Source organism: Ailuropoda melanoleuca, chromosome 8 (assembly GCF_002007445.2).
Source record: "Ailuropoda melanoleuca isolate Jingjing chromosome 8, ASM200744v2, whole genome shotgun sequence".
NCBI classification, from domain to species: domain Eukaryota; kingdom Metazoa; phylum Chordata; class Mammalia; order Carnivora; family Ursidae; genus Ailuropoda; species Ailuropoda melanoleuca.
In genome coordinates this window covers 1,174,327-1,200,833 of record NC_048225.1, presented here as the reverse complement: position 1 = coordinate 1,200,833, position 26,507 = coordinate 1,174,327, and the positions used below count along the sequence as shown (strand labels likewise).

The following is a 26,507-nucleotide window of genomic DNA, read 5'->3' as shown; positions in this document are numbered from 1 at the left end:
CGGGTCAGAGCCAGCCTCTCGCTCCCCGAGTGTGTGAGTGGTGGAGGTGCCGCGCAGTCCGCGCTCTCTCTTCCCGGTGCGAGCTAGCCGCAGTGTCCGCTGGCGAGCAGTGCCCTCGGCCGCGAGCAGAGGAGGACGGGGCGGAGATCCGGGTGCGGGCTGCGGCCGGGCTGGGCCGCTGTGCCGCGGGCTGGCGGCTCTGCTCCTCCGCTTGCTGCTGTGTCTGGGAGCCGGCTGCCAGCACTGAGGCGTCCCCGGCGGACAGCGACCCCCTGCCCCGGCTCCCCTGGCCGCCCTGCCGGGGAGGGCGGAAGATGCCGGTGAAGAAGAAGAGAAAATCCCCTGGGGTGGCAGCGGCCGTGGCGGAGGACGGAGGCCTCAAAAAGTGTAAAATCTCCAGGTATCGCCTCCTCCCCCCTTCCGTCTCCCCTCCTTTGCTGGGCGCCCAGAGGAGCAGCAGGCGGGCCGGGGCTCCGGGGCTCGGGCTGGGGAGACGAGCCCCCGCCGAGAAAGCCGGCTGCTGGGCGCAGGACCCCGCGAGGCTCTGCGTCCGCCCGCACCTCGTGCTCGGCGTGCGCGCCCCGGGAGGGGCTGCGGGAGTTGCCTCACCTTGGTCTCTGCGTGCCCGGGAGGGTGGGGAGACGGGACTGCGCACGGCAGCTGCGTCCTCGGCCCTTGCCCCTCGCCCCCTTCTCCCTGCATCCCCGCCCCAACTTTCGTCCAGACCTGCAAGTGAGTCTAGGTCCACAGAAGGGTCACTTCTAGAATCTCTTTGTAGCGTGCGAGGAAGGGAGCGGAGCTTGGGTAATGTCGACCTGACAACTGCCAGGGCTAGGAAAGAAAGCTCCCTGTGCTGTAATTGGCCCCCAAATGGAGTCTTTGGAGGGGTCTCAGCCGGAAAATAACAGCAGTAAGCCCATTTTCTGGAAGGATAGTGCCTCCACCTGCGCCAAGTCCCTACGTGCAGAGTTAGAAAGGCCCTGCCTGCGGTTTTGTTTTCTAGCATTCAAGATGCTGTTAGCTCTCGGTATAAATATTAATAAATTGGGATTTATTTTGCTCAGTATCCTCTTGGAGAAAAAGAAGATAGAGCAGAGCTGTAATTAGAGCTCTTTGATCCCACTGGAGCATGTCATGAGGGATCACAGCAACGTTGCGTGCTGCACAAAATCATTGCAATTTAGGTGCGAGAAGTGGCTCTTTTCTACATCTCGTTGGGTGTCTGACTGTATCACTGGTTGGCACTTGATGTAACAACTTCAGATGCTGCCATTAACCGAGGACTGTAGTCGGCGTTATAAACAGGTAATGACAGAGCTCCTTACAGAGAGAGCTGCTTCAAAAGCTAGGGAGCCAGTTTACTTAGTCTGCATCTTCCCTTCTTGTTGACGGAATTTTTTACTTTATCACTAACGATATTTTGGGGCTATTGTGAAAGATGGTAAGGTTTTCTTATGTCTCTTGGTAACTCAACACTAGAATGTGACAGCGCTGCTCCACCAGCTCATAAGTTTATGAAACATACAAATTAGTTTATTACTCTAACTTGTAGCCATCTTAAGTGCATAACATATGAAAATTATTTAAATGAAGCACATTAAAATAGCCAAGCAGTCAGTTATTAAAACTCAGGTGATACTTTGCTCTATCAACTTAAAATGTTAAATATGGTACCCTTATTTATGACTTTACTCAGTAGCTAGAGTTGTAGCTTTTCTAGGTCATTGTGATGGTGTAACTATCTGAGCTCCTTGAAGTTCATTAAATCCTAAAGGCCATTTGTGAACTTCCCAACCTTTAATGATTTTGTGGAAGAGATAGGCTTTGGGATTAAATAGCTTTGGCCCAATTATTTGTACAATTATTATTTTCATATTTACAGTTACCTTTATGTTTTTAATCTCTGGAATTTAATTATACTGTTGGGTCCTAAATCATCTTCTATCTTTAAATATCTAAGTTTGGCAGATGATAAATAAACAACTGTTAATTATGATTTTTTTAAAAATATTCATTAAGTATCAAAATACATTTTGTAAGATTTTGTTTTCAAACTTATGCATATGATACACAAATATAATTTCCATACAAGTCAGCAGAACAGTCACTATAAATATTAATACTTTCCCAGCTACTAGTCTTGTCTTGAGACCATTAGGTTGAACTTTCATGTGGTCATTTGAAATCTGGGGAAATGATTTTAGTTGATATTTTTGGATTTTGATAGTGAGCAAAGTAGCATTTGGGTTTTGTTAGCAAGAAAATTTTACGTATACACTACTGTTTCAAATTGCAAATACTAAACAACTCCGATTTTTTTCCTAAAATACCCACTGTAAAAAAAAAAAACTTACTTTGTTTACTTTGAATTGAAGTAGTTCATATTGAACTTAGCTTTTCACTGAAAGTTGAGACTTGATAAAATTCTTAGGCATTTGTGTGTTTTCTAAGCTATTGCAGATCCCAACCCCCTGCTAGACTAATAAGTGGAGAGGAACATTTTTCAAGCAAGAAGTGCCTGGCTTGGTTTTATGAGTATGCAGGTAATGAAATTAATATAAGAAGATATCAGTCACATGCTTTAACAATTTTTTTGGTTCATTCATTTAACAAATCATTTATTTCAGGCCTGCTTTGTGTTAGTGCTGTGTCCTGGGATCAGGGTCAAGACTGAGGATTATGGGTAGACTAAGCATTTGGTACCATGTCAGGATGATATTTTCAGTACATATTTAGTGAGGGGGTGAAATTCATTTACAATTGATACAGTTTGTAAACAGATACATTATTGGTTTATGTCCACTAACTAAAGTAGACTTAATGTTCTGGAAAACACAAAATATGTAACAAAACATTTTATGCTTTATATAGTTCTTACTTTTCTCTTCCATATTCTATTGAAAATTTTCTGAATCCAAACTGACATTTTCTGAAACTTTGGGGAGGCATAGTAAAAGATTTAAGATTCAGATCTGTCGTTACACAACACATGTGCCCCTTAATCATTGCTGTTCAGCCCTCTTCATTTCTACTAGAAATGTGGTAATAAATCAGAAAGTAAGCAGACTGATACTAATACAGTGTGCTAAATGCTGTATTAGGAAGATGTCCTGTGATAGCTCAGAGGAGGAACATGTCACCTAGCTTTGGGAGTGTCAGGGAAGGGCTTCTGGAAGGAGCTAACTGAAGCTAAATCCTAAGTGCTGGAAGCCCGGATCTGGGGTGGAGCTGTAGCCTGGGGGTGAAAGTCAGAGCCAGGGAGGAGAGGTCACTGTTAAGCACACATATGAAAAAGAATACTTGTTTCCCATTTGTTACTAATTTTTTCGTACGCATGTACGAAAACATTTTTTTTCCTTCAGAATAGTTTTGGTCTTTTGGAATTAATGGTTTTATAGATTCTCCCTCCTCCTTTTATCACTATCATTCTCAGCGTTTTAAATAAAGCAATGTAGACGCCGTCACACTCATATTTAGTGCTAATCAGTTAAGGTCTAAAGTATACTCTGAACTTGAGGTATAAGTTTAGGCTAACTATATGGGAAGTAAGACTATTGATGGGGGACAGCAGCTTCACTGTTGAACCAGCTGAGGGATCCCCAAAGTATAATTTAAAAATTGTTTAGTAACAGAACAGATTCTTTCTAGACCAGAAAAACTGCTATTACTGGCATCCCAAGACAATGTCTAACCCAAATTAAATGAAGGGAATTCATTTCTTACTGACCTCCATTTAAATGTTGACCCATAATTCAAAATGCCATTTTTACTGGAATTCATGATATAGAATCAAAAGGTCACTTATAAAGAGATAGTATAATTTAGTCCTTTTTTTTTCTTTTGTGCTTATTTGAATTTCCTCTCCTTGGGACTTGCATGAGTAGCATAATAGTCTAATTAGCTCAACATTTATTTCCTATACTAGCATTTTTGTAGTAGCCAGCATAATTGCTATCTTTATTTCAAAAATCATACTTAATTATGTGATGTTTCCTTACAGTCATTCTGTTAACTAGGCAGTGTTATCCCTTTTTATAGATGAGAAGACTGAGGTTTAGATTGAGTAATTCGCCCAAGATCATACAGTGACAAGAGCCCGGATTCAAAGTTTGGTCATTTTGGTTGTGGAGCCTGTGCTTTTAATTACTACGATCTTATAGTTTCTTTATTTAAGTACGTACAGAGCAACTAATTTTCCTTATACAAAAAAATATTAGTAAATGTACTTGAGGGTAATTTACGTTATGTCATTTATTGAATGATTCATTCAGTAAATATTTATTGAGCATTTGCTGTGCGTCAGGCACTGGTAAGCGCCAGGGATATCGTAGTGTACAAGTTAGACAAGATCCCTGCCCTCGAGGGACTTGCTTTCTAGTGGGGAAGACAGACAGTAAATAGGTAAGTAGGCAAGACGATTATAGCGAGTGAAGCGTTATAAAAGTAAAAATATGGCGAGGTGTAGGGATGGAAAGTAGAAAGTTTGGATGGGTGATTAGGGAAGGCCTCTCTAGACATTACTTTGGGCAGAGACCTAACTGACAAGGAAAAACCAGTCATTACCAAATGAACAGTCACTGTTCTGTCTTAAAATGGGGATATCCCTTATTAAAATGGAGACAGTCATTGTGACTACTGAGAATAATACATGTAAGGCACTTAGCGCAGCACCTGGAATGTAATCAGAACTCAATAAATGTAAGCTCTTATTAACACAGTAATAGCGTTACGGCATTAGATTTTCTCGTTGTGGATTTTGCCCATTCTGTCCCAGGATTAACAGGATAGCTCCTGTGTAGCTCACGTTGAACATGCTGTGTCATTCATGGAGCACAGTGTTTTCCCTGAGCATCTGCTATGGCTGGCATGGTTTTAGATTCTGCAGATATCGCTGCAAACATTTTATGGTTATGAAAAAAGAAAAAAAGAAAATTGATTTTTTTTCTTTTAAAACATATTTTACCACTGATTTTGTTAATATGATACCGTAGGTGATGTGTGTTAAGCCTGATGGTTTTGCTCTTTCACAAGACCTCTCATCTTGAGCGATATGTACATTAGCAAGGACTCAGTAATACTGAACAAAAGTGTAGAAAGTGAAAAGGCACTTTTAAAATCTTACAAAGAACTGAAAAAACAGGATAGAATTGCTAACTTCTATTAAAGTTCTACCAGCTTGTAGAGTGAACTACATCATCGCGTGGCTTCTTTTTGCCTGAAAGAGTTAAAGTTAGCTGCAGAGTAGATGTATTGGAAGAGTATATTTCAATAAGTAGGACTGACATTATGCGGTCCAGGAAAAGAACTTTGGTACTGACCTTGTTTTAGAGTTAGATTTGTAATTATTTGCCTTGCTTTGGGAAGCTCACTTAACATTTACAGAAAGGTCTTGTGTATGTCTTATATATCTCCCTATAACAAAATTTAGTTTGATTCTCATCAAATGTTAACCACTAACTAGTCCCGCAGTTTCTAGGGAGGCTGTATTTTGTGATAGTAACTGATAGTTCTCGACATGACTCTTCAGCTCTCTCTTTTGATTACTAATGATGGCAGCTTTGAGGGCAAGTCAGTTTTCTTTTTCGTAGGAAAAATTTATAATACATTTTTGTCATGGCTTGAAGAAAAACTTTGTTTTCTTCCATTAAATTTTTTATCTAATTTTTACTTTCAACCAAACCATATATAAGGATACATATTCAGTTATATTTTAAACAGCTTTATTGTATATGTATGCTTTTAAAATTACATAATTAACACATTCTCATAAAAAAATCCTCCAAATATATATTAGGAAGTGAAAGTGTCCTGTAATTACCACCCCTCTCACCTTTAACACCTCACTGCATAAATAACTGCAGTACTCATTTAAACCAGAAAATTAAATAGGGGTTTTGGTTTCAGACCATGTCTTAATGTCCTCTTAGCAGCCTGGATCTCATCTGAAGCAGCAAGAATATATTGGCCCACGTGCTAGATGGCTCTACTCTTCTGTGAGGAGAAAACCGTAGGGTGTTGGCTTCATTTTGTATTTGTGAACTAATGGTGATGGTGCACAATGACACCACCATCGAGTAGCCATGGTCTAGTCCATGATTAATAAAGCTGCAGGATTTTTATAAGTCCTTACGAAAGGAAAACGAGGGGGTTTTTTTGGCCATACATAGTCGGAAATTTTTTTTCTTGGTGATGAGAACTTTTAAGATCTACTCTCAGCAACTTTCAATATCATATTACTAACTGTAGTCATGATGCTGTACATTACATCTCAGAACTTACATATTTTAGAACTAGAGGTCTGTACCTATTGTGTGCCCCCCACCCCCGACCAATCCCTGCCTCTGCCAGCCATCAATCTGTTCTCTGTATTTATGAGTTTGGGGTTTTTTTGCTTGCTTGTTTGTAGATTCCACATATAAGTTACGTCATATGTTATCCGTCCCTCTCCGACTTGTTTCACTTCACATAATGCTTTCTGGGTCCATCCATGTTGTAAAGGATTTGTGGTAATCTTAGCGAGTTACAAGAGAGACCTAGCAATGATGTAATTACTATCTTTTTGGAATCTGATAACATAAAGAAATAGGAAAATTGATGTATTGATTTATATTTAGTGCTACTAAGGGAGAAAAATAAGAAACAAATTAAGTATCATTAATTCTTGGACAAGTGGTAGACATAAGCTAATTGAGGGATTAAACTTTTGTTTCTATTTTAAGGTGGCATAATTAATGCTTTGCTGTCTATTTTAGAGCCAAGATGATAAGGAAAGTAGTAATTTTCCTAAGTTATTGTTTTCAAAATATGTGTATCTTTTTAAAGTATTAAATTTTATTTGGTTGTATTTCAAAAGGGTAATAAATGACCTTATGTTTTAGTAAGAAAACAGGTATTCTCTGATTACTGTCTTGAATTGTGTTCTGGTCCTACACATTCTAGTAAAATTTATGCTTCTTTACATTTACGCATTGCCAAAAGTTTTCTTCAGAGAAGGCTGTCAGTTAAATTTTTTTTTTAATGGATAGGTTCAAGTTAGGACAAATGACTGATACTAATGCTACTTCATCTTTTTCCTTTACTTTCATTTTGTAATGTGTTTAAAGATTATTTCAAAAATTTTACGTTTTAAATTGTGTAGCAAATATTTATACTTTATCAAAAATCTGTCAAAATTCAAATTTTATTATTGACAAAAAATGTTACGGTGTATTCATAGATGCGTTTAGTACAATGGCTTATGTTTTACATTGGTATTAAAATATAACAATAAAATATGTAAATTATTTTTGTCTTTGAAGGTCCTGATGAAGTTGTAGGGCCAGAAGGAATGGAAAAATTTTGTGAAGACATTGGTGTTGAACCTGAAAATGTATGTTTTATTTCTAAGTAGAATGGCATACAAATGGGGTATAGCATATTTATAAATTTCTAAAATTTGGGACACTTTAATCTTATATCAGGATTTTGTTTCTTCATGTTTAATACTGCAGATTGTCATTTTTGTATTTTTAATCAATTTTAGTTGGGCACGTGTTCTCTTTCTTGGTACAAATATCATTTGTAATAGAGTGAGAGAGATTCTACCTTCAGAAACTGTTAGAACTTTTTACTTATAAAAAATTGGCCCATCTAAATTTCTTTGGAGTTAATAATTCCAGAGGTTGTACTCTTTAATAGTTGAAGGATGGAAATAGTTGTATAAAAATGCTCTCCATGATAAATATAGACATGATTATCTCTGTGCTGACTTTTCCCCTATCCTTTATGTTCTGTTCTTTCCAGATTATAATGTTAGTTTTAGCGTGGAAATTGGAGGCTGAAAGCATGGGATTTTTTACCAAGGAAGAATGGTTAAAGGGGATGACTTCATTACAGTAAGACATTTTTTTAAAAAACAAATTTGATGACCTATTTGAAGATCTTAATTGATATTTTGTGCTTCATAATTTTTAGTAGTAAGGTTTTATCTTAAAGTAATCAAATTGGTTTGATCTGTATCAATCAGTTAGGGATTTGACAAAATTTATATTGTGGTCTTGACAAAATGAAAGTTACCCCATTTTTCATATTCCCTGAGAACCTCAGTACAGTCTTATTAAAATCACTGGCTCTTGGTGGGTGTATTAGAGGTCTGTGATCAGAGTTATTTACGCACAGATTGTTTGAGCAATAAGGGATTTCCTTCTCTGAATATAGAATTCTGCTTGGAAGGAGTTAGTTCTTGGGGCAGTCTAAGCAGTCCTAAGCAATTTTATGCTTGATTTTGAAAACATATTTGAAGATAGAGTTACATAACAGTTCTATTATTTCTTCTTTGCCAAATTAATCTTACAAAGAAGAAAAGTAGAAAGGTTGTGAGGCTCCCTTGCAGCCCCTAGCCACGTTCCAGTTACACTCTCAGATGCTGCCTTCCAGCTCTTTCTTGAGGTTTCAGAATTGCTTCTGATAAAAATGATGTGATTTTGACTTTCCAGAGTAAAGTGTGCTTAGTTTCAGAATCAGTTAGTAATTATGTGTTATTTTTAAATTATGCCATGTTCCTAATGTTCATGCAGGATGTTACTAATTACCAACATTCTAAAATAGAGGAATCATTAATTTATAATACTTTTGAGCCAAAAACTGGGGGTTAATTAGCCATGTGGTTTCCTGTTGTGGTTATGCTTTTATTAACACATTTAGCTATTCTTTACTACTTGTTTGCATGTCCTTAAATATCAGAATACCTGTCATTTTTTTTAAGTGTATCTGTTCAAAAGGAACTTGAATTTTTATATTTGAATTTTCAGCATGTAATGCTTTGTAATTATCCTTTTTAACCAGCATTAACATGGAGATATTTCTTACTTATTTAGGTAAAAAGCTTTGCTTATATGAGCCAAACCATAATTTCTAGAATAGAACATAAAATCAACCCTGTCATTTCAATTACTTACAGGTGAGATAAGGAGTCAGACTCAGAGAGGTGAACAAAACGTTTGCCAAGGTTTATGTAGCTATTTAGTGGCTCAGCTAGGACCTAGAATTTAAATTTCCAGATTACCAGTCTAACATACTGTACTTCCTGTTGCATTATCTTTCTGTGTATGTGTTAGCATTCTTCATAAAATAAAGGGCCATTATTAACATCTTGAATCATAGTATTTACAACCAGGCTTGAATTCTGTTATTCATGTAGGTGTCATAACATACTAAATTAAAATGAGGTTGATTCTGAAATTCTTTGGAAATATCCAACCTTCAATTAGCTTTTTGGAGAAAGATAAAATACACAGACAAGTATACAAAGAATATAACTAGTTTTCATATAGTTTTTTCTGTTTTATTGAAATTTATTTGAGTTGTAACATGGCTTATTGATTGTAAGACATTTTTTCTGGCACTATAAATGCTTTTTGTAATGCTCCTGCTGAATTTTTGTATATTGCTTTTTTGAATATCCCAGCTAACAAGTGTTTGTGTATTTTTAAACCAAAAAGTTTCTCATTATTTGTTTTTGCATAACTTGACATAATATAAAGAGCCTTTGTATTGTATAACAGAAATGTGTAAACACAAAGCAGTTCGAATAATTAGCATACGGCTTTGGGTACAAGAACAGAAATTGACTTAACCCTTGAACATATTTTTTATTAGCACATCTTTTCTATAGGAAGTTCACAAGGTACACAACATAAAAGCAGTTATTGAACACTTAAAATTGACCCTGACGTTTCTGTTTCACTCATTTACTATCCCCTGCCCCTCTGCTTTACTCTATGCTGTAAAGCCTTGTCGCTGCTCAAATTAGGCGAGCACTCTTGACTGGGAAAATAGTGGTTTTTTCCCCCACAATCTAGATTGCTATGTGAAGTACAAAGTATCTCTTATCAGTTAGCTAAGTCGGACTACTCCCTGAGTTTTCTTGTAAAAAACTTGCAAAGACTGCAGTAGTTTAGAATTTAAAGGAGGAGAGATGAAAGAATGTATAGAAGTCTTAATTTTTGATTTTGTAGTTGCCTGGTATACTTGGTTTTATTTAATACATATAGTCATAAAATGTAAAACTTCACAGACTCCATTCCCTTCTTAGATTTTTCATATTTCTCGGATTTGATTTAACCTGGGCATAGTTATTTGATGGTCCCTAAATTGTCTTAATGTAGTTATCATTTATTTCAGATTAATTCATTATAACCCTTAGAAAACTTTAGTAGGGCTCTGCTAAGGAGTAGAAACAGCCTGGTAGTTAAAACATATAGACAATGCTCAAGAAAAGTAGACTGTCCCAACTGTGATTAATTAAGTTCTGTAGTTGTATAGAATACTTCTGTACACTCACTTATTTTAAGGCTGTTTTTTCATACACACTTTTTGTATATGAACTGCCTTTCTGTTTTGTGCGGAAGAATTTGTGGGGGTGAGTTTGTGTATAATTAGACTAGAATGGCCATTTTGTAGGTTTCAGAGGATGCGGTTGCCGCATCCTTTCTAGGGATTTTACTCTCGTTTCCATCGTTGTTCAGTAACTGCCAGGTTGCCCCTCAGATGGGATTTGATCTGTAGACACGTACAGTGAACACCTGTGCTCTGCTGGATGCCATGTCGCTTACCTGTGGCCACGGTGAGGCAGAAGGCTGGCTCTGCCCTCTGCTGACCATGCTGAGAGGGTGGGCAGTGCCCTGTGATGCTGTCACCTGACACCCAGGTGGAACGTGAGGGGCGCTCGAGTGCGGAAGCACAGCTGCTAATGAGATTAATTGAGGCTGAGTGGACAGGAAAATCTGTAGATGTGGATCGTTTGAACTGGGCCTTGAAGCATGATGAGGATTTTGATGCTTAAGGATATAAGAAATGTTACTTCTGAAGAGAAATAGTGAGCAGAGCCTTGGGAGAGGAAAACGTGAGTGTGAAGGAAGTGGTCTGTTTGGTTCTAATCCAAAGGTACATAAGGAAAATTGACAGAATAGGTTTGAATTCCAGATAGTGGGGATAATAGCTACATTATGGAGGGCCTAGGCTAACATGTGGACAGAGCTTAAACCCTGTGTTCCAGGCAGTAGAAACTATCAGATAGCAGACACTTTGCGATAGAGCAGTTATTCTAATGCCTGATGGCCGTAGACTCTTGGGAGAGCCTTATGAAAGCTTAGACCTCATCCCCATCACGACGCACCTGCGCTGCTACGCACAACACGTTCCATGCGGATCTTCCTCTTCCTCGCATCCGTGGATGCGGGATTCCAGGGGTGCTCAGTGGCTGGAGTGGAGAACTTTTCTCACATGTGCTAGCTGACGGTGGGTGGTGTCGGAGTAAGGGTGGAATACCATGTTGGTGGAGAAAACGGTCAGCATGGAACTCGGAAAGGACTGTACTTGATTATGATCATGAGATGAGGCAGGAGGATAGGACCTGCCCAGACTGGCTGCAGGTACGCTGCCTGTGGCTACGTTACAGGTTGTACACCCTCCGCTGTCTGTAGTGAGCCCCGGACCATGAAGATTGAAGGCAGTGATCTGGCTTGACTTGATTTAGGTGAGAGAGGAATGGGGAGCATTTATCTGGCTTTTTGGTGGGGATGGAAGAGTGAGGTGGACAGGGTGCTGTGGTGTGTGTGTACTGTGTGACTGTCATTCATTTATCATTTGCGGCCCAACTACTAATTGCCATTAGCATTCTTCCCCTCTGCTCTCCCTGACAATTTCAAATGCACATCCTCAAGTATCCCCAGGGATGTACCGTTTTGTTTTGGTCAGCAGACCTTATTCAGAGAAAGTTCTAGATGCAGAACTTGGTGGGTAAGATTCTTCTGTTGTATATCAGCATGTCACAGCATACTTATTGGGACTTCTCTAATTAAGGAAGAGAATCTCACGTAGATCTAATACATAAATGGTAATTTCTTCTCATTTTCAAGGTCTTTAATGAAGCAGAAATTTAAAAGCCTCCCTTGCTAATCAATATTTAGCGGTACTCGGGAAATTGACGTGCAGGTCCTAATGTTGGAATTTAAACTCGTTTCTACTCACTCTAACCACAGTGGCCTTGGGGAATGGTACCCTATGGTGCCAGTGTCACTAAAATCTGTGGGGTTTTATTTGATTGTGTACTAGTAAAGTATGCATTTGTTTTTACTTCAATGGAGATGTCCTTTCTAAACTTGCCAAGTTATGAGCTATGGGCATTATAACCTCTGAGTCTGTTTGGGCTAGGTTAACTGTAAGAGTTGTAAAGTGTTAGTGATTGCTTGGGTACGCTCACCGGGTTTGCTGGGTCCCTTCACAGTCTTTCTGATATGGGTACTAAACGTGGAAGTTTGTTCTCTTGTGTCTTCCACTCTTCTTTTCGTTGTTCTGTTTGATTCTCTCTCTGCTCGGGATTGAGGTAGACCATTAGGAATGGTCTGTGGTAGTTTAGACAGAGACAGCAGGGTGCAGGTGACTTTTAAGCCATTTGCCTCAGAAGGAGCAACTCAGGCTAAGAGCTGTTGTAATCACGTAACTCAGATATTCTCCTGTAACCTCACGGTTGTCGGTCACTGCTCCTGTCGTGTTACGAGGAGCCACGTAGCTGCAGTGGCAGAAGTTGGAATTACAGCTGGTCTCTCTGACTGGAAACTTGGTTCTTCACCTTCTGTCTTCAGCTTATTGAGATCATATCCTAAATAATATCGTTGCTCTGTGTACCTGTGGAATGTAAAAATATTTGGAAAAGATTGTGATTTCTTGGATTCTTACCAACTTGGTAACTTGTAAGTCACCACTTACACACTTTATGATTTTATCGGAACTACAGTTTCCCACTAACCTTTCCCCAGGTAGGGATTTTGAAACTTTTTATAATTAAATAAATTCATTCTTTGTGGCTTCTTTTTGGTATTCATACTTCTGTTTAACAAATAATTTTGGAATGCTTCTATATGCCAGGCTCTGAAGAATGATTTCAAACCCTGGTGGCAGTGAGAGGAGGAACCTGTGAACGTAGGGAAGCATCCTCTGTCGTATTTGCCTTACTGAGTCTCAAGTGTATTAAGATTCTGAATGAGATTTTGTGTGAAAATGTGAATCACATCACTAAAAAATATGTGAAAAGCACTTCTTCAGAAAGCTACAAAGGTTTGGAAGATGAGGCCTCTACTTAAGATAGGTATACAAGGAAGGTAGTGCTCCTTAAAATATAGCACCCCGGAACATTGTCACCTGATCACTCTGGGGGTGCTGAGGACATCCAGATTTTTAAACAACATTGCAGGAGCATATATAATCTGAGAATTAGTTTCTTTTGTACATCCCTCTGGTAGAAGTTAACTAAATTTCCAAGGCCATTAAAGCTTTATTTTTCACATAATGAAGAATTTTTGTGCTGATAAAAGCCACTTAATGAAATAGTAAGTAATACACTTTTAATAAATAGTAAGAATACGCTTTTCTTGTTTTCTGCATGAAGTATATCATACACTCATTCATACATAGGAACTAGGCCCCAGACAAATTGGACAATTAACTTATCCAAATTTCGATTTCTTTTTCTGGCCATATGACAGACTAAATGTGCAAAGAAACCATTTGTCATGTAAAACACTTAAATGTTGGATAAAATATAAAAGCATCTTTAAAAAGCATGCCTGTACTTGACTGTAAATCAAGCAAGATAATTAGAGACCAGAAATGACAAGAGCTGGTGATACCTTAGGGATCTGTAGAGCTGGCATTTACCTTAAGGTTACCTACCTATTCCTAATCACCTAGGCTCTGGCCATTAACCTGTGGTGCATATTGCAAATAGGAGACAAAATTGCAAGGCCTGAGTAGGGAGGGAATCAGATCGGAACACTCATAGGAAGTCACTGATATCACACCTACCCAGTAGATAGAGATGTGATTGCCTGGGCTTCCGTCTACATCCAGAGAAGGGCTTATCCCCGAGAGAATTCTTATCAAAAATTCTTCATCGTGCAGATGAAAGCTGGAATTCATTATTTGTATGACAAGCCAAAAATCTATTTTACAAATGTCCCAGGTAAGTAGTAGTCTTGTATGTATAGTGGAAGTGATTCTTCTGTATAAGAATACATTTTAAGCAGGAGCCTCAATTTCTGCAGGAAAAGGTTCAGTTTTCATTAATTAACAATCAAAAAGCACTTAGCATATTGAGAAACAGATCTTAAACTTAAGAATTACACTCTTTAAGGCTAGTATTTTGTAATTTCAGCATAAAATGAATACATTAAATATATTTAAAGAAAAAAGAATGGTGTCAAATGATCAGATTTCATATGTGTAATTATATCTCCGTAAGTGAAAACTACTCAAGATTTAGAACTCAATGGATGAGTTACAAAGAGGTAGATGTAGAAAACATAGGAATCGGTGACTTGTAATATCTGAGGAAAATAGGAAAGAGGCTAAGGGACATAGTGGATAAATTTTTTTTCACCGTGAGTTTTCTGTGTGTTTTAGATAGAAGTCCTTCATTGAATATGTGGTCTGCAGATATTTTCTCCCACTCTGTAGCTTGTGTTTTCATCCTCTTACAAGGATTTGGACAGAGCAGAAGTTTTTAATTTTGATGAAGTTCAGTTGATCAGTTTTTCCTTTTATGAATCGTGCTTTTGGTGTCAAATCCAAGAATTCTTTTCCTAAGTTCTGAGAATTTTATCTTATGTTTTTTTCTGGAAGGGTTTATATTTTTATATTTTGCTTTTAATTCAGTGATGCATTTTGAGTTCATTTTTTAAAAGATGTGAGAGGGCTTTTGGTTTGTTCTTTGCCTACAGAACTCCACTTGCTCCACATTTCCATTTGTTGAGAAAGGTCTTTCCTCTCTTAAATGGCTCTTGCACCTTTGTCGCGTATCAGTTGGACGTACTTGTGTGTGGGTCTGTCTCTGGGTTCTCTGCTCTCTTGATCTGTGTCTTAACCTTTGGGCAGCACCACACAGCCTAGATGACAGCTGCTATGCACTAAGTCTGGATCACGTGACTGACTGATTTTTTTTTTCCCCCCTTGGCTTTTTTTTTTTTTTAAGATTTTATTTATTTGTTTAAGAGAGAGAGAGAGAGCGCACAAGCAGAGGGAGGGTCAGACGGAGAGAGGGAGAGTGAGAATCTCAGTCAGACTCCCCACTGAGTGCAGAGCTCAACGTTGGGCTTGATCCCAGGACCCTGAGATGATTGATCTTTTTTCAAAATTGTTTTAGCTCTTGCAATTCCTTTGCTTTTCCCAAAATTTGAGAATGATCTTTCACCTACAAAAAAATCTTACTGTGAGTTTGGTTAAACTGCATAATGAATCTGGGGAGAATTGACATCTGTACTATTTTGGGTCTTCGAATACATGCAAGATGGGTATGTCTCTTTTTGGTTTTAATTTCTTTCATCATTTGTGTATAGTTTTCAGCATACAAATTCTGTATGTTTTGTTAGAATGACATGTAAATGTTTCAATTTTTATTTTCAGCCACTGTAAATAGCATTGTATTTTTAATTCTAGCATCCATATACTCATTACTAATACAATTGATTTTTGTGTGGTTGTCTTGCATCCTGTGACCTTGCTGAACTCACTCTAAGTTTTTGTGCATGTGTGTCTTCCTTGGGTTGTCTGCATCATCATGTCATATGATTATAACATAAAATAGGGAAATGGGGACCGTTTTATTTCCTTTCCAGTCTTGGATGTCTTTTATTTCTTTTCCTTGACTTATTGCATTGGCTGGAACTTCTGCCATTGTGCTGAATAAGCCTGGTGAGAGTGGCCGTCCCTTCCTGCCTCGCCATCTCGGGACTGCATTCAGTCTCTTACTGTAAAGTATGTTAGCTATAGCTTGTTGCTCTTTATCAGGCTGTGGGAGTTCTCCTCTTCGTGTTTTCTTGTGATTTTCACATGAATGCACATGAACTATTTTAAATGCTTTTTCTGCATTAAATTGTCTAATCACATAGCTTTTCTTTTTTTAGACTGTTAACGTTGTGACTACATTGATTGGTTTTTGAATATTGAGTCAGTTTACATACCTAGAGTGAATCCCACTTGGTTATGGTGTGTAATTGTTTTTATATACTGCTGAATTCTTTTCATTAGTATTTTGTTAAGGATTTATGAGAGATATTGGTCTGTTATTTTCTTTTACTTATTTATTTCTTGGGGCATAATTAACATAACATTGTTTCGGGTGTATAACATAATGTATTCAATATTTGTGTATTTTGGGAAATGATCACCACAATAAGTGTAGTTAACATCCATCATCATATACAGTTAAAATTTTTTTCTTGTGACTTTTTTTCTTTTTTTTATACTGCCTTTAATTGGTTTTGATGTCAAGGTAAATCTGGTTTTATTAAAGGAATTGGAGGGTTTTTCCTTACGTTTTATTTTTTGGAAGGTATAGTATAGAATTGGTCTTCAGAGATTGATAGTGTTTTCCAGTAAAATCTACATTAGCTGGTATTAATAAAGCTACCCCTCCTTTCTTCTGGCTAATGTTTCCATGATGTGTCACTTTTCATTCTCTTACTTTCAATTTGCCCCTGTTGTATTTGAAATCTGTTTCTTCTAGATAGCATATCATTGGGTCATTTTGGTTTTGTGGGTCTTTTTGATCCACTCTTTCAATCTGTCTTTTAATTGGTACATTTAGACCATTTACATTTGATATAATTATTGAGACATTAAGGTTTAAGTCTGCCCTGTATTTTACAGTTCAAAAATTTCCATTTGGTTCTTTTTTATGTTACATTTCTTTTCTTAGACTTTATTTCTTTGCTGAGACTTGCCATCTTTTCATTTATTTTACTTCGTCTATAATTGCTTATTGAAGCAGTTTCATAATAGCTGCTTTAAAATCCGCATCAATGCTAAGTGAAATAAGTCAAGCAGAGAAAGACAATTATCATATGATTTCTCTCATCTGGAACATACGAACTAGGAAGATCGGTAGGGGAAGAAATGGATAAAGAAAGGGGGGGTAATCAGAAGGGAGAATGAAGCATGAGAGACTATGGACTCTGAGAAACAAAGAGGGCCTCAAGAGGGGAGGGGGGTGGAGGAATGGGATAGACCGGTGATGGGTAGTAAGGAGGGCACGTATTGCATGGAGCACTGGGTGTTATGCACAACTAATGAATCATAGACCTTTACATCAGAAACCGGGGATGTACTGTATAGTGACTAACATAATAAAAAAATTTTAAAAATAATAATAATAATAAATAAAAGCACGATGGAAAATTCTAAAAAAAAAAAATCCGCATCAAATCATTTTAAACATTTCTTGTCATTTCAGTATTTGCACATATTGGCTCTTTTTACATTCTGCCTGACATCTTGGTTGTTGCTATGACAAGTGCTTTTTTTATTGGAACCTGAAAATACTGTTATGAAACTCCGGATCTTATTTAAACCTTCTATTTTAGCTACCTTTCTCTAACCGGCACCTCCGCGGGAGGAGGGCATCCCTCATTGCTGTTGGCAGGCGTGAGAGGTCCACGCCCCATGAGTCTGCCGCTGACACTACCCTGGGGCACTGCTCCTTACGGCCTGCTGGAGTGGAAGTTCATGATCTTCTGTGGTTTCCACTGATAGTGCGGGAGGTGAAAGGGAGGGCCTTCCCATGTCCTGCTGAGGGTGGACGGTTGAGGTCCTCATCCAGTCTTTGCTGATGGAGGTGGGCGTGGAGCCAGTTTTTCTGTGGTGGTTGAATAGAGAAGAGTGTTTTTTCTAAAAGTGTTTTTTCTTGCTCGGCTGCTTGAGTTTTGCAGGAGGGAGAGCAGGTTCTTGTTGGTTTTTTTGTTTCTGTCTTTGGCATTCTGGTCTCTGACTGCTTCATCTCCAGGTCTGGGGTAGACAAGACAAAAGAAAACCCAGGAAACCCACCACTGTGTTCTTCCTCAGGGTCTTTCAGATTCTTCCTTATGTTTGTTTTTTAGCTAATGTACAGGGCTTTTAGTTGAATTAGCAGGAGACATAGGGAAAAAATACATTTACTTCATCTTCCTGAAAGCAAAAGTTATTTGTTTAATAAAAAAAAAAAAGCGAGCCTTTGTCCCCTTCCATCCCACACTAGTTAAGTGTCACTTTGCTTCCTTTTAGAACCAAATTTTCTGGCAGCATTTGTCTCTACAGTTGACCCCTGAACAATGGGGGAATTTTTATTGAGACCTGGACATTTTGCGTATTATGTTATAAAACTCTGGATCTTATGTAAATATTCTGTTTTAGCTAGCTGCCTCCAACACCACCTCTCAGTCTCCTTTTAACCCTGGTGAGACTCTTACCCTTCCAGTTCTCTGAGACCATCTTGCTGAGCCTCCATTTACAAGTGGATTATCAGCAGTAATGTCCATCAGAACTATGGCTGAAGCTAAAATTGTACCTAGAGGAACATCTGTAGCCTTAATTGTTATATTAAAAGAGAAAGAAACCTTCAATCCAAATGAACTAATCTAATTTTTTTATAATAATTTTTTATTATATTAGTCACCATACAGTACACCCCTAGTTTTTGATGTAAGGTTCCATGATTCATTACTTGCGTATAACACCCAGTGCCCCATGCAATACGTGCCCTGCTAAATACCCATCAGCGGCCTATCCCATTCCCCCACCCCCCTCCCCTCTGAGGCCCTCAGTTTGTTTCCCAGAATCCATAGTCTCTCATGCTTCATTCCCCCTTCTGTTCACCCCCCTTCATTCTTTCCTTCCTTCTCCTACTGATCTTCCTACTTCTTATGTTCCATAAATGAGTGAAACCATGTGGTAATTGTCTTTCTCTGCTTGACTTCTTTCGCTTAGCATTATCTCTCCAGTCCCATCCATGTTGCAGCAAATGTTGAGAAATCATTCTTTTTGATGGCTGAGTAATATTCCATTGTATGTATGGACCACATCTTCTTAATCCAGTCATCTGTTGAAGGGAATCTCGGCTCCTTCCACAATTTAGCTACTGTGGACAATGCTGCTATGAACATTGGGGTGCATATGGCCCTTTTCTTCACTACATCTGTATCTTTGGGGTAAATCTAATTTAAGAAGTTAGAGAAAGGATCAACCTGAAGAAAAAGAGATATAAAGATGTTCAGACATTAGTAAAAGAGAATGCAAAGCTGCAATTGACAAAATTAGGAAATTCTGGCAAGATTAAGAAAAACAAAACAAAAATAGTAAGCATATTAGGAAATGTTACAAATGTAATCATCTTTATATGTGAAATTATCAAAAAACGATGTCAGTGATCTGTTGATTCAAAAAGAAGCAGAAAATCTGAATGATCCTATAACCATTAAAAATGGTGATTGAGTAGTTAAAAATTCCTTCCCTCGTAAGAAGACCCAGGTGGTTTTTCAGTTGATTTTGGACAAATGCTAATTCTAGTATTCAGTAAACTTTTTCAGAAAACAGAAAAAAAGGGTAATAATTGTCATTTAGTTTTTCTGAGGCTTATGCTATGAGCTTGTTATCAAAATTAGTAAAGAATATGAAAGAATGAAATTGACAAGCCTGTCTCTTAAAAAAATCTAGCAATGTATGAAACAGGTAACATTTCCCAGTTTGGCTTTATTCCAGGAATGCAAGGTTTAATCAATGTTAGACATGCATCCAAAATATTTACATCTTAATAAAATTAGGAGTCAGTGTCACATTGTTGACTTAGAATAGTGAGGGTCTTCATTAAATCTGAGAATGCTAGATGTCTGCTCCATGATGGGTACTGAAACTCAGTTTGGGTGGGAGACTGCGGGTCACAGGAGACGGCACACTGATTTAATGCAGGGGAGGCCGATGATCTGTCAGTGGTGGCACAATGTGAGTTCTGTGTCGGGGAGTGATATTTTGTGAAACTGTTGGAGGGAGTACCATGTGCCAGAGCATAGCTGTGGCCCTTGGGAAGGGTCGGTGAGCTACGGCTAGAGCTCGACAGGAGGTGAGAGCATCGTGCACCGTTGGCAAAGCGTCGTCCATTGCTTCTCGCTGAGCAGCCCAGTGAGTCAGGACGCCAGTGGAGATCTGTGAGGGTTCTGTTTGCCCTTTTAGGTTTCATGTCTGATCCTTAGAAATAACATGGGTAACTTGTTTGCACTCTTCTGCATATCTACCTTATTTGAGGTCAGGTGCTGCCACTATTTACCTCGATTTTTGTCCCTAAAAATGTAGGAATCTGAGTTATGACCAAAGCACTAATATAGTGTGTTCATTTTCTCTGTGTTATATCCCAGACTTCTAAACCACTCATGGCTAATCTTCACCAAGCTGGTACCTGAGAACTTTCCAGTGAAATACGTGACAGAGGCCTGATTCATGTCCTTTGTTCTGCCATCTTTTTAACCTCACACGTGATGGGGTTAAAGCACATTTTAATATACCTCTTCTTAAGAGATATTTGTGATTTTACTGGAGTTTTTGATTGAGTTGTATGTTTTTAAAGGAAAGTCATTGAACTGAACTTTCCCTGATTGCCAGGTTTTCTCTTTTTTTTTTCTTTTTTTTAATTCCATTGGTACATATAAGGCAACAACTTTGTTAATAACGCTACATTTGTGAATCAGAGTTTTAAACCTAGGTTAATTTCATAAATGCACTCACTTTTCTCTTAATACATTTCTTCTGACCCCCTAAAGATGCTTTTATTTAATTTTCTGGATTATATAATGTATATGGCTTTTTTAATTTAAGGTGTGACTGCACAGAAAAGTTACAGAACAAATTTGACTTTTTGCGCTCACAGTTGAATGATATTTCTTCGTTTAAGAATATCTACAGATATGCCTTTGATTTTGCAAGGGTAGGTGGAATTTCCATGTTTTGTAATTTTAACATTTTTCTAATCTTGAAACCACACTCAGGAGAATTTTTCCTTATGTTTTAGGATAAAGATCAGAGAAGCCTTGATATCGATACCGCTAAGTCTATGCTAGCTCTTCTGCTTGGAAGGACATGGCCATTGTTTTCAGTATTTTACCAGTACCTGGAGGTATGTATGTTCTTACTAAGGTTTTGAAAATATTCATCTGGTTAATATTAAATTTTAATTTTGATTTTAAAGCTTAATCTGATCGAAAATATACCTTTGAGGAAAAACAGATTTTTAAATATTGTGCTTTAAAAAAAATCTGCTTAAGTAATAAAGTTTCTGTTAAAGTGTATACATATATATTGTCATTTATAGACACAAGTTCATGTTCATTAATACTTTCTGTACATGAGATACTTGGATTCCAGCCCTGCATCTCTCCCATAAAAAAAGTAACCTTCAAGAAATACATTTTAGCAAAGACGTTCTTCATGCAGAATTAGTTTCTTGGGCTCTTGGCAGAAGAGAGTTGATGCTCGTATACAGATATCAACCTTCTGAATCAGGTTTCTTTAATACAAGATCTTGGGCTGAAATCTACATAACGGAACTGGTTGTAGTGATAATAAAACTTTACTTTTCACTTAGGTTCAATCTAAATAATTAGAATTAAAATATTTTATGTCCACAAATACAAGAATGGCTATAATCCCATATTTCAGCGTGCTGACGAGTTAAGAATGTATGCTGAATTCATGGAGAAAATATTCTTTTAGAAGGTTTAACATAGCACCCACCGCTGGCAGTCGTTCTGAGATACTGCTTTCTTTGGTTTTCTGTTTTTGTGCCTTCTCAGTTTTAGGGTTTTTTTTGTTTTTTTTTTTAAAGATTTTATTATTTTATTTATTCGACAGAGATAGAGACAGCCAGCGAGAGAGGGAACACAAGCAGGGGGAGTGGGAGAGGAAGAAGCAGGCTCATAGCGGAGGAGCCTGATGTGGGGCTCGATCCCATAACGCCGGGATCACGCCCTGAACCGAAGGCAGACGCTTAACCGCTGTGCCACCCAGGCGCCCCTCAGTTTTAGGTTTTTTTAGTATGGCTCTCACCATTTTTTGAGGATAGATGATTTTTCTTTTTGCTTTGAAAATGATTTCTCATAAAGCTGATTATCATAGCAAATTCCTCGGAGTAATTTTGTTTAAAGCTTCTCATAAGAAGCAATGATAGGGGGACGCCTGGGTGGCTTCGTCGGTAAAGCGTCTGCCTTCGGCTGAGGTCATGATCCCGGGGTCCTGGGATTGAGCTCCGCATCGGGCTCCCTGCTCAGTGGGGAGCATGCTTCTCCCCCTCCCTCTGCTTGTGCCCTGTCTCTCTCTCTGACAAATAAATAAATAAAATCTTTAAAAAAGAAAGAAAGAAAGAAGCAACGATATGGAGAGGACTTAAATGAGTAGGTTTCGTGTACGCTCAAATCTTTAAGCCTAATAAAGTGGGTGTAATGAAAGCTAGTAAAGTAGATGTTTTTGATGGATGTTACCAATCTTCCTCCTATTACTAGTTTTGGGCAAAAAATAAATAGAACTGAGTGTTAAAATATTCACCTGTAAAGGGAGCTAAGAGAACTAAATATTTTCAGTGCTTGTTATGTGGAGGGTGTTCAACCTACAGTGTTTCTTTAAATTTTTATAACACTGTTTTGATTTGTTTTATCCCCCTTCAGCAAATGAAGAAATGGTCTGTGTTGTTAAATAATGCTCCCAGGGTCACCCAAGTACGTGGAGGAGTGGGGTTTGAACCCACGCCAGTGCTCTCTGCACTGCCTGCAACAATGCCAACTTCAAAATATGGCTGAACATTAAACGTCAGTGAAGAAGTGGTGTTCTGGGAGGCAGCGTGAAGGGAGGCAGTGTGTGCGGGATGGGTTGTCGATCCTGAGTGCAGGGGTGGTTCCACAGGTGTATACATAGGTAGACAACGAGTTTTACCTCACTCTTAGTGTCTTCGATGCTCCTGTTACTTCTCTAAAATGAAGGAAAGATAAAGGAAAACGTAACTGGGATAATGTTAACATGTAAATGTCCCTGAAACTTCACTTAGAAGCACAACTAATTTAAAGAGGAAGAAATGTTTTAAGGAAGACCAAATCACAAAAAAATGTTATAACTAGATTTACCGAAGTCAAGTCCTAATAAATAATGCTTGTATTCAGAATATTTATATCATTTTCTACAGCAATCAAAGTATCGTGTTATGAACAAAGATCAGTGGTACAACGTGTTAGAGTTCAGCAGAACTGTCCATGCCGATCTTAGTAACTATGATGAAGACGGTGCTTGTAAGTATGCCACAGTGTTTTCCTATGAAAATAAAATTCTTAAAAGTCTCAGATGAGAATGTACTTTACATGTAGCATTGCCATAGAGGATTTAAACTTCCCGGCAGTAACTTTCACTATTGAATCAGGTGGGAAGTGTGGGGGCGGCAGGTGCAGAGTGTAGACCAAGAGCTTAGATTGAGCGGATATTATGAAATCCATGCTGCAGGGGCACCTGGGCGGCTCAGTGAGTGGAGCGCCCGACTCCTGATTTCGGCTCAGGTCGTGATCTTGGGGTCATGGGATCAAGCCCCCATGTTGGGCTTCATGTTCAGCAGGGAGTCTGCTTGAAATTCTCTCTCCTTCTGTCCCTCCCCCTGCTCACATGCTCGCTTACACATGTGCTCTCTCTCACTCTAAAATAAATAAAATCTCTTAAAGATATATATATAATCTTTCAGTCACTTCAGTTATCAGTCAGTATTCTTCAGTGGATAGGGCAGAATGCCTTAAAACAGATCTTTGAAGTAATGATAAGTTAGGTAAGCCACATCCTCTAAAATGGTAAAAGGTTTTCAGTTTCCACCACCAGTTTGGTTACATGCGTTGTTAGTGTTACATGGTTACATGGTAAGATACATTCCTATAAATGTCAATTGAACTGTGGACTTACTTAAAAAAGGAGTAACTTTATTTCCCCCTATATATATGTTGTGACCTCTCCCTACAGAATGGTTTAACATTTAATAGTCTTTTTAGAAGCAGTACGTTGCAGCAGTAAGCCAGAAGCCTAAGGACTATATGTGGCCTGCAGATGTGTATTATTTGTGTGTGTTTTGAGTCAACCTTTAAATTAAGAGTTTTTGCATAAAAATAAAGCTTCTAGATTTGTTTGAAAATTCAGAAAATCTGACAAAATTGTACCTGGAATTAGTGACTGAAGCCGAGTAGTAGTTCCCGTTGGACTCGCTTCCCACTTTGCTGGCCTGCAGTTTATGCCAACAGCTAGCTTGCTTTTCAGCTGCTGTTTATTATCGGGCTTGCCTGCTGCTTGTCTTAGAGTAAAGAGGTATGTCTATGAAATCCAGAGAAAAAGACCACCAGAATGTGTGTGTTTTAAGAAAAAGAGAGCAAGCGCATTTGTTTCTGGAGTGAGTTTTCCTCTATTTAAAAAAAGAGAGAGAGAACAGTGAGCTCATTTAAACTGCCTACCTGGCCTCTGTCAGGAAGTGAGTTTGGACCCCCCACTTTATACTAAAGTCTTTGTAGAACAGTTCTCAGGTTGAGTATTGATAAGGCACCTGCTGCGTGTTTAGACTCATACTAGGTCCTGTTACCGGCCACCCTTTCAACAAGCTTACACACTTCTTGGTGAGGAAACCTGGAAATACTGCATTAAACATTTTGCATATTCCTTAATAATTAAATAACAGAATGCTGTGCACATGTAGAAAAAAGGAGTGGTTAGTCTTGACTTGGTTATTGGAGAGTTCTTTGAACACTTGAACCTTGTGACGGAACTTGCAGCAAATACCCATTGTGGGAAGTCCCTTCTGTCCGAAAAGAAAAGGCTAGGGAAGCAAGTACCAGTGAGTCCAGCAGCGGGACGGGGAGCAAAACCCCTGCGCCCCCAGAAGGCCCGTCGTCAGCCCTGGCACAGAGCTCATGGACAGTGTGTTCTGTAGTTGGAGGAATGAGCTCACTGAATCCTAACAAAAATTGCTTCTTTATTTCTAGGGCCTGTTCTTCTCGATGAATTTGTTGAGTGGCAAAAAATCCGTCAAACATCATAGCAAGAACTAATGTGAAGAAAATGCAAACCTTTTGGCGCCCAAGTGTATACAGGCTGAAGAGACGAAAAAATCCAAAGGGTGCATTTTCATTCATATGAAAGACTTCTCATAGTACTTTGTTTTCCTTTTTTTTAAAGGAAGTTTTCTTGTTACATGTGATGGGCATTGAGCCACACCTCTTCTGAGACTGAATATTGAAGCTTTTGTTGTTTTGAGTTATGTTTATAACATTTATTTCAGAACAATAAAGATTCAGATTTGTGACAAAGGCCTTAAAGTGAAGATGTCCCTTAAGTGTCAGAGTGGTATTTATTTTTGTACATTTTAATTCTTGAATTTTAAAGGATGTTTCTCTGTGGATTTGGAATTTTAAAGATTTTAAACAGTATTTGGCAACATAGTCCACTGATGGTATGGCTCATTATTATCGTCTGTGAACAATTAGCAAGAATATTGGCCTTGGCTTCTGGGATAATGATGTTCTGATACAACTAATAAGAAACATTTCTGGATATCGGGAGTTCTCTGGCTCTCAGCTCTGGTTTTCTGTGAAAGCAGCATTTGCAAATGCTTTATCTGAAAAGTTGAGAATTGGAACGATTATGTCGCGGTATTTTGCTTCTGAACCGTTAAATAGTATTGTCAGTAAGCGTTCATCGGCATTGCATGTATGTTCTTCATGTGACTTTCAAGTTTTCTGTACTGTGTCAGTTACAGGGTTCCTCCTCTGTGCGAAAGAGCAAGGTTCCTGTGTTAATGGTCTCAAAATTAGGCTGACGAGAGAGTCGAGAGCAGTCTGCGGTTGTGTGGTCATCACTGTCATTACCAGTGCCGCGTACACGATATCTTTGTCATTTTGTGATACGGAGAGTTTGGTTGAGGGACCTTTTGTGCTCTTAAAAGAGAACCTTAGCTCTGATGTTGTGGATTGAGTTAAGATACATATAGGAAGAGAAGATAATAAAATAAGGAGTCTTGAGAGAGCTCTGTGTATAATGGTGCATAACTCGAGGATACCGTTAATATGGGTACAATCACAGTATTGCTAATTATCACAATTTTCTAAATGTTGGCTGAAGTATCTTGAGGAAAGGACAGTCTTGTCTAATTCATGTAAGAGGCATCTTTTGGATGAGGAACAGGGCTGTTTGGATATTGCTTTTCAAACCATCCAGTATCCCATTCACAGTCCAGCTGCGACCTTAGTAGCATTGCTAATCTCAGTGTATGAGTGGAAGGAAGTAAATAGATTATTTTTCCACAATAAGGACATTTCTATTGGGGTTTAAGGTAAAGGTTGATTTTTGAATGGTGAATTTTTTTTATTGAGTGACTTTCAGTATTGACTGCATAAGGGAAAATAGCATTTTAAAGATTTTTATGGTTTATTTGGTTAATGAGTTAGGAGAAAGTGATTACTGTTTTACTTGCCTTTTAATGAAATCACTTTGTACAACTTTGTAAAACACTGATATAACAGTGCAAAAACTTATCTTTTCTAAATGTCTAATCAATAAGGATAATTTTCCTAAGGTGCACCTTCTCAGTATTAGAATCACTGAATTATTAGAACTGAGCGTTTACTGACAGTGCTGTGATTCAACAACATGAATGATGTTTCAGTATC

The 26,507-nt window shown here is 38.3% G+C and overlaps 1 protein-coding gene across 4 annotated transcripts; it reads left to right on the top strand.

Moving 5' to 3' along the window:
* Nucleotides 1–12: 12 nt before the first annotated feature.
* On the top strand, nucleotides 13–25,162 carry DCUN1D5 (defective in cullin neddylation 1 domain containing 5). 4 transcript variants are annotated; one of them, XM_002922017.4, is made up of 8 exons: nucleotides 14–400; nucleotides 2,452–2,543; nucleotides 7,299–7,369; nucleotides 7,783–7,874; nucleotides 20,653–20,761; nucleotides 20,846–20,950; nucleotides 23,006–23,108; nucleotides 24,825–25,162. In XM_002922017.4, the coding sequence occupies exons 1-8, from the start codon at nucleotides 315–317 to the stop codon at nucleotides 24,878–24,880; spliced, it is 714 nt and encodes a 237-aa protein (XP_002922063.1). In that variant the 5' UTR covers nucleotides 14–314; the 3' UTR covers nucleotides 24,881–25,162. The 4 variants fall into 4 exon arrangements, with proteins under 4 accessions (XP_019658150.1, XP_002922063.1, XP_034521543.1 ...); XM_019802591.2 differs by lacking the exon at nucleotides 2,452–2,543 and having other exon boundaries at nucleotides 13–400; XM_034665652.1 differs by lacking the exons at nucleotides 2,452–2,543; nucleotides 7,783–7,874 and having other exon boundaries at nucleotides 346–400.
* The last annotated feature ends 1,345 nt before the right edge of the window (nucleotides 25,163–26,507 follow it).

Excerpts from the sequence above, each read along its gene's own strand:
- DCUN1D5 (XM_002922017.4), top strand. The coding sequence starts at position 315 with ATGCCGGTGAAGAAGAAGAGAAAATCCCCTGGGGTGGCAGCGGCCGTG. Across the intron at positions 2,544-7,298 it reads TTGGTTTTATGAGTATGCAG|GTCCTGATGAAGTTGTAGGG; the intron begins GTAATGAAATTA and ends TTGTCTTTGAAG. Across the intron at positions 7,370-7,782 it reads TTGGTGTTGAACCTGAAAAT|ATTATAATGTTAGTTTTAGC; the intron begins GTATGTTTTATT and ends TGTTCTTTCCAG.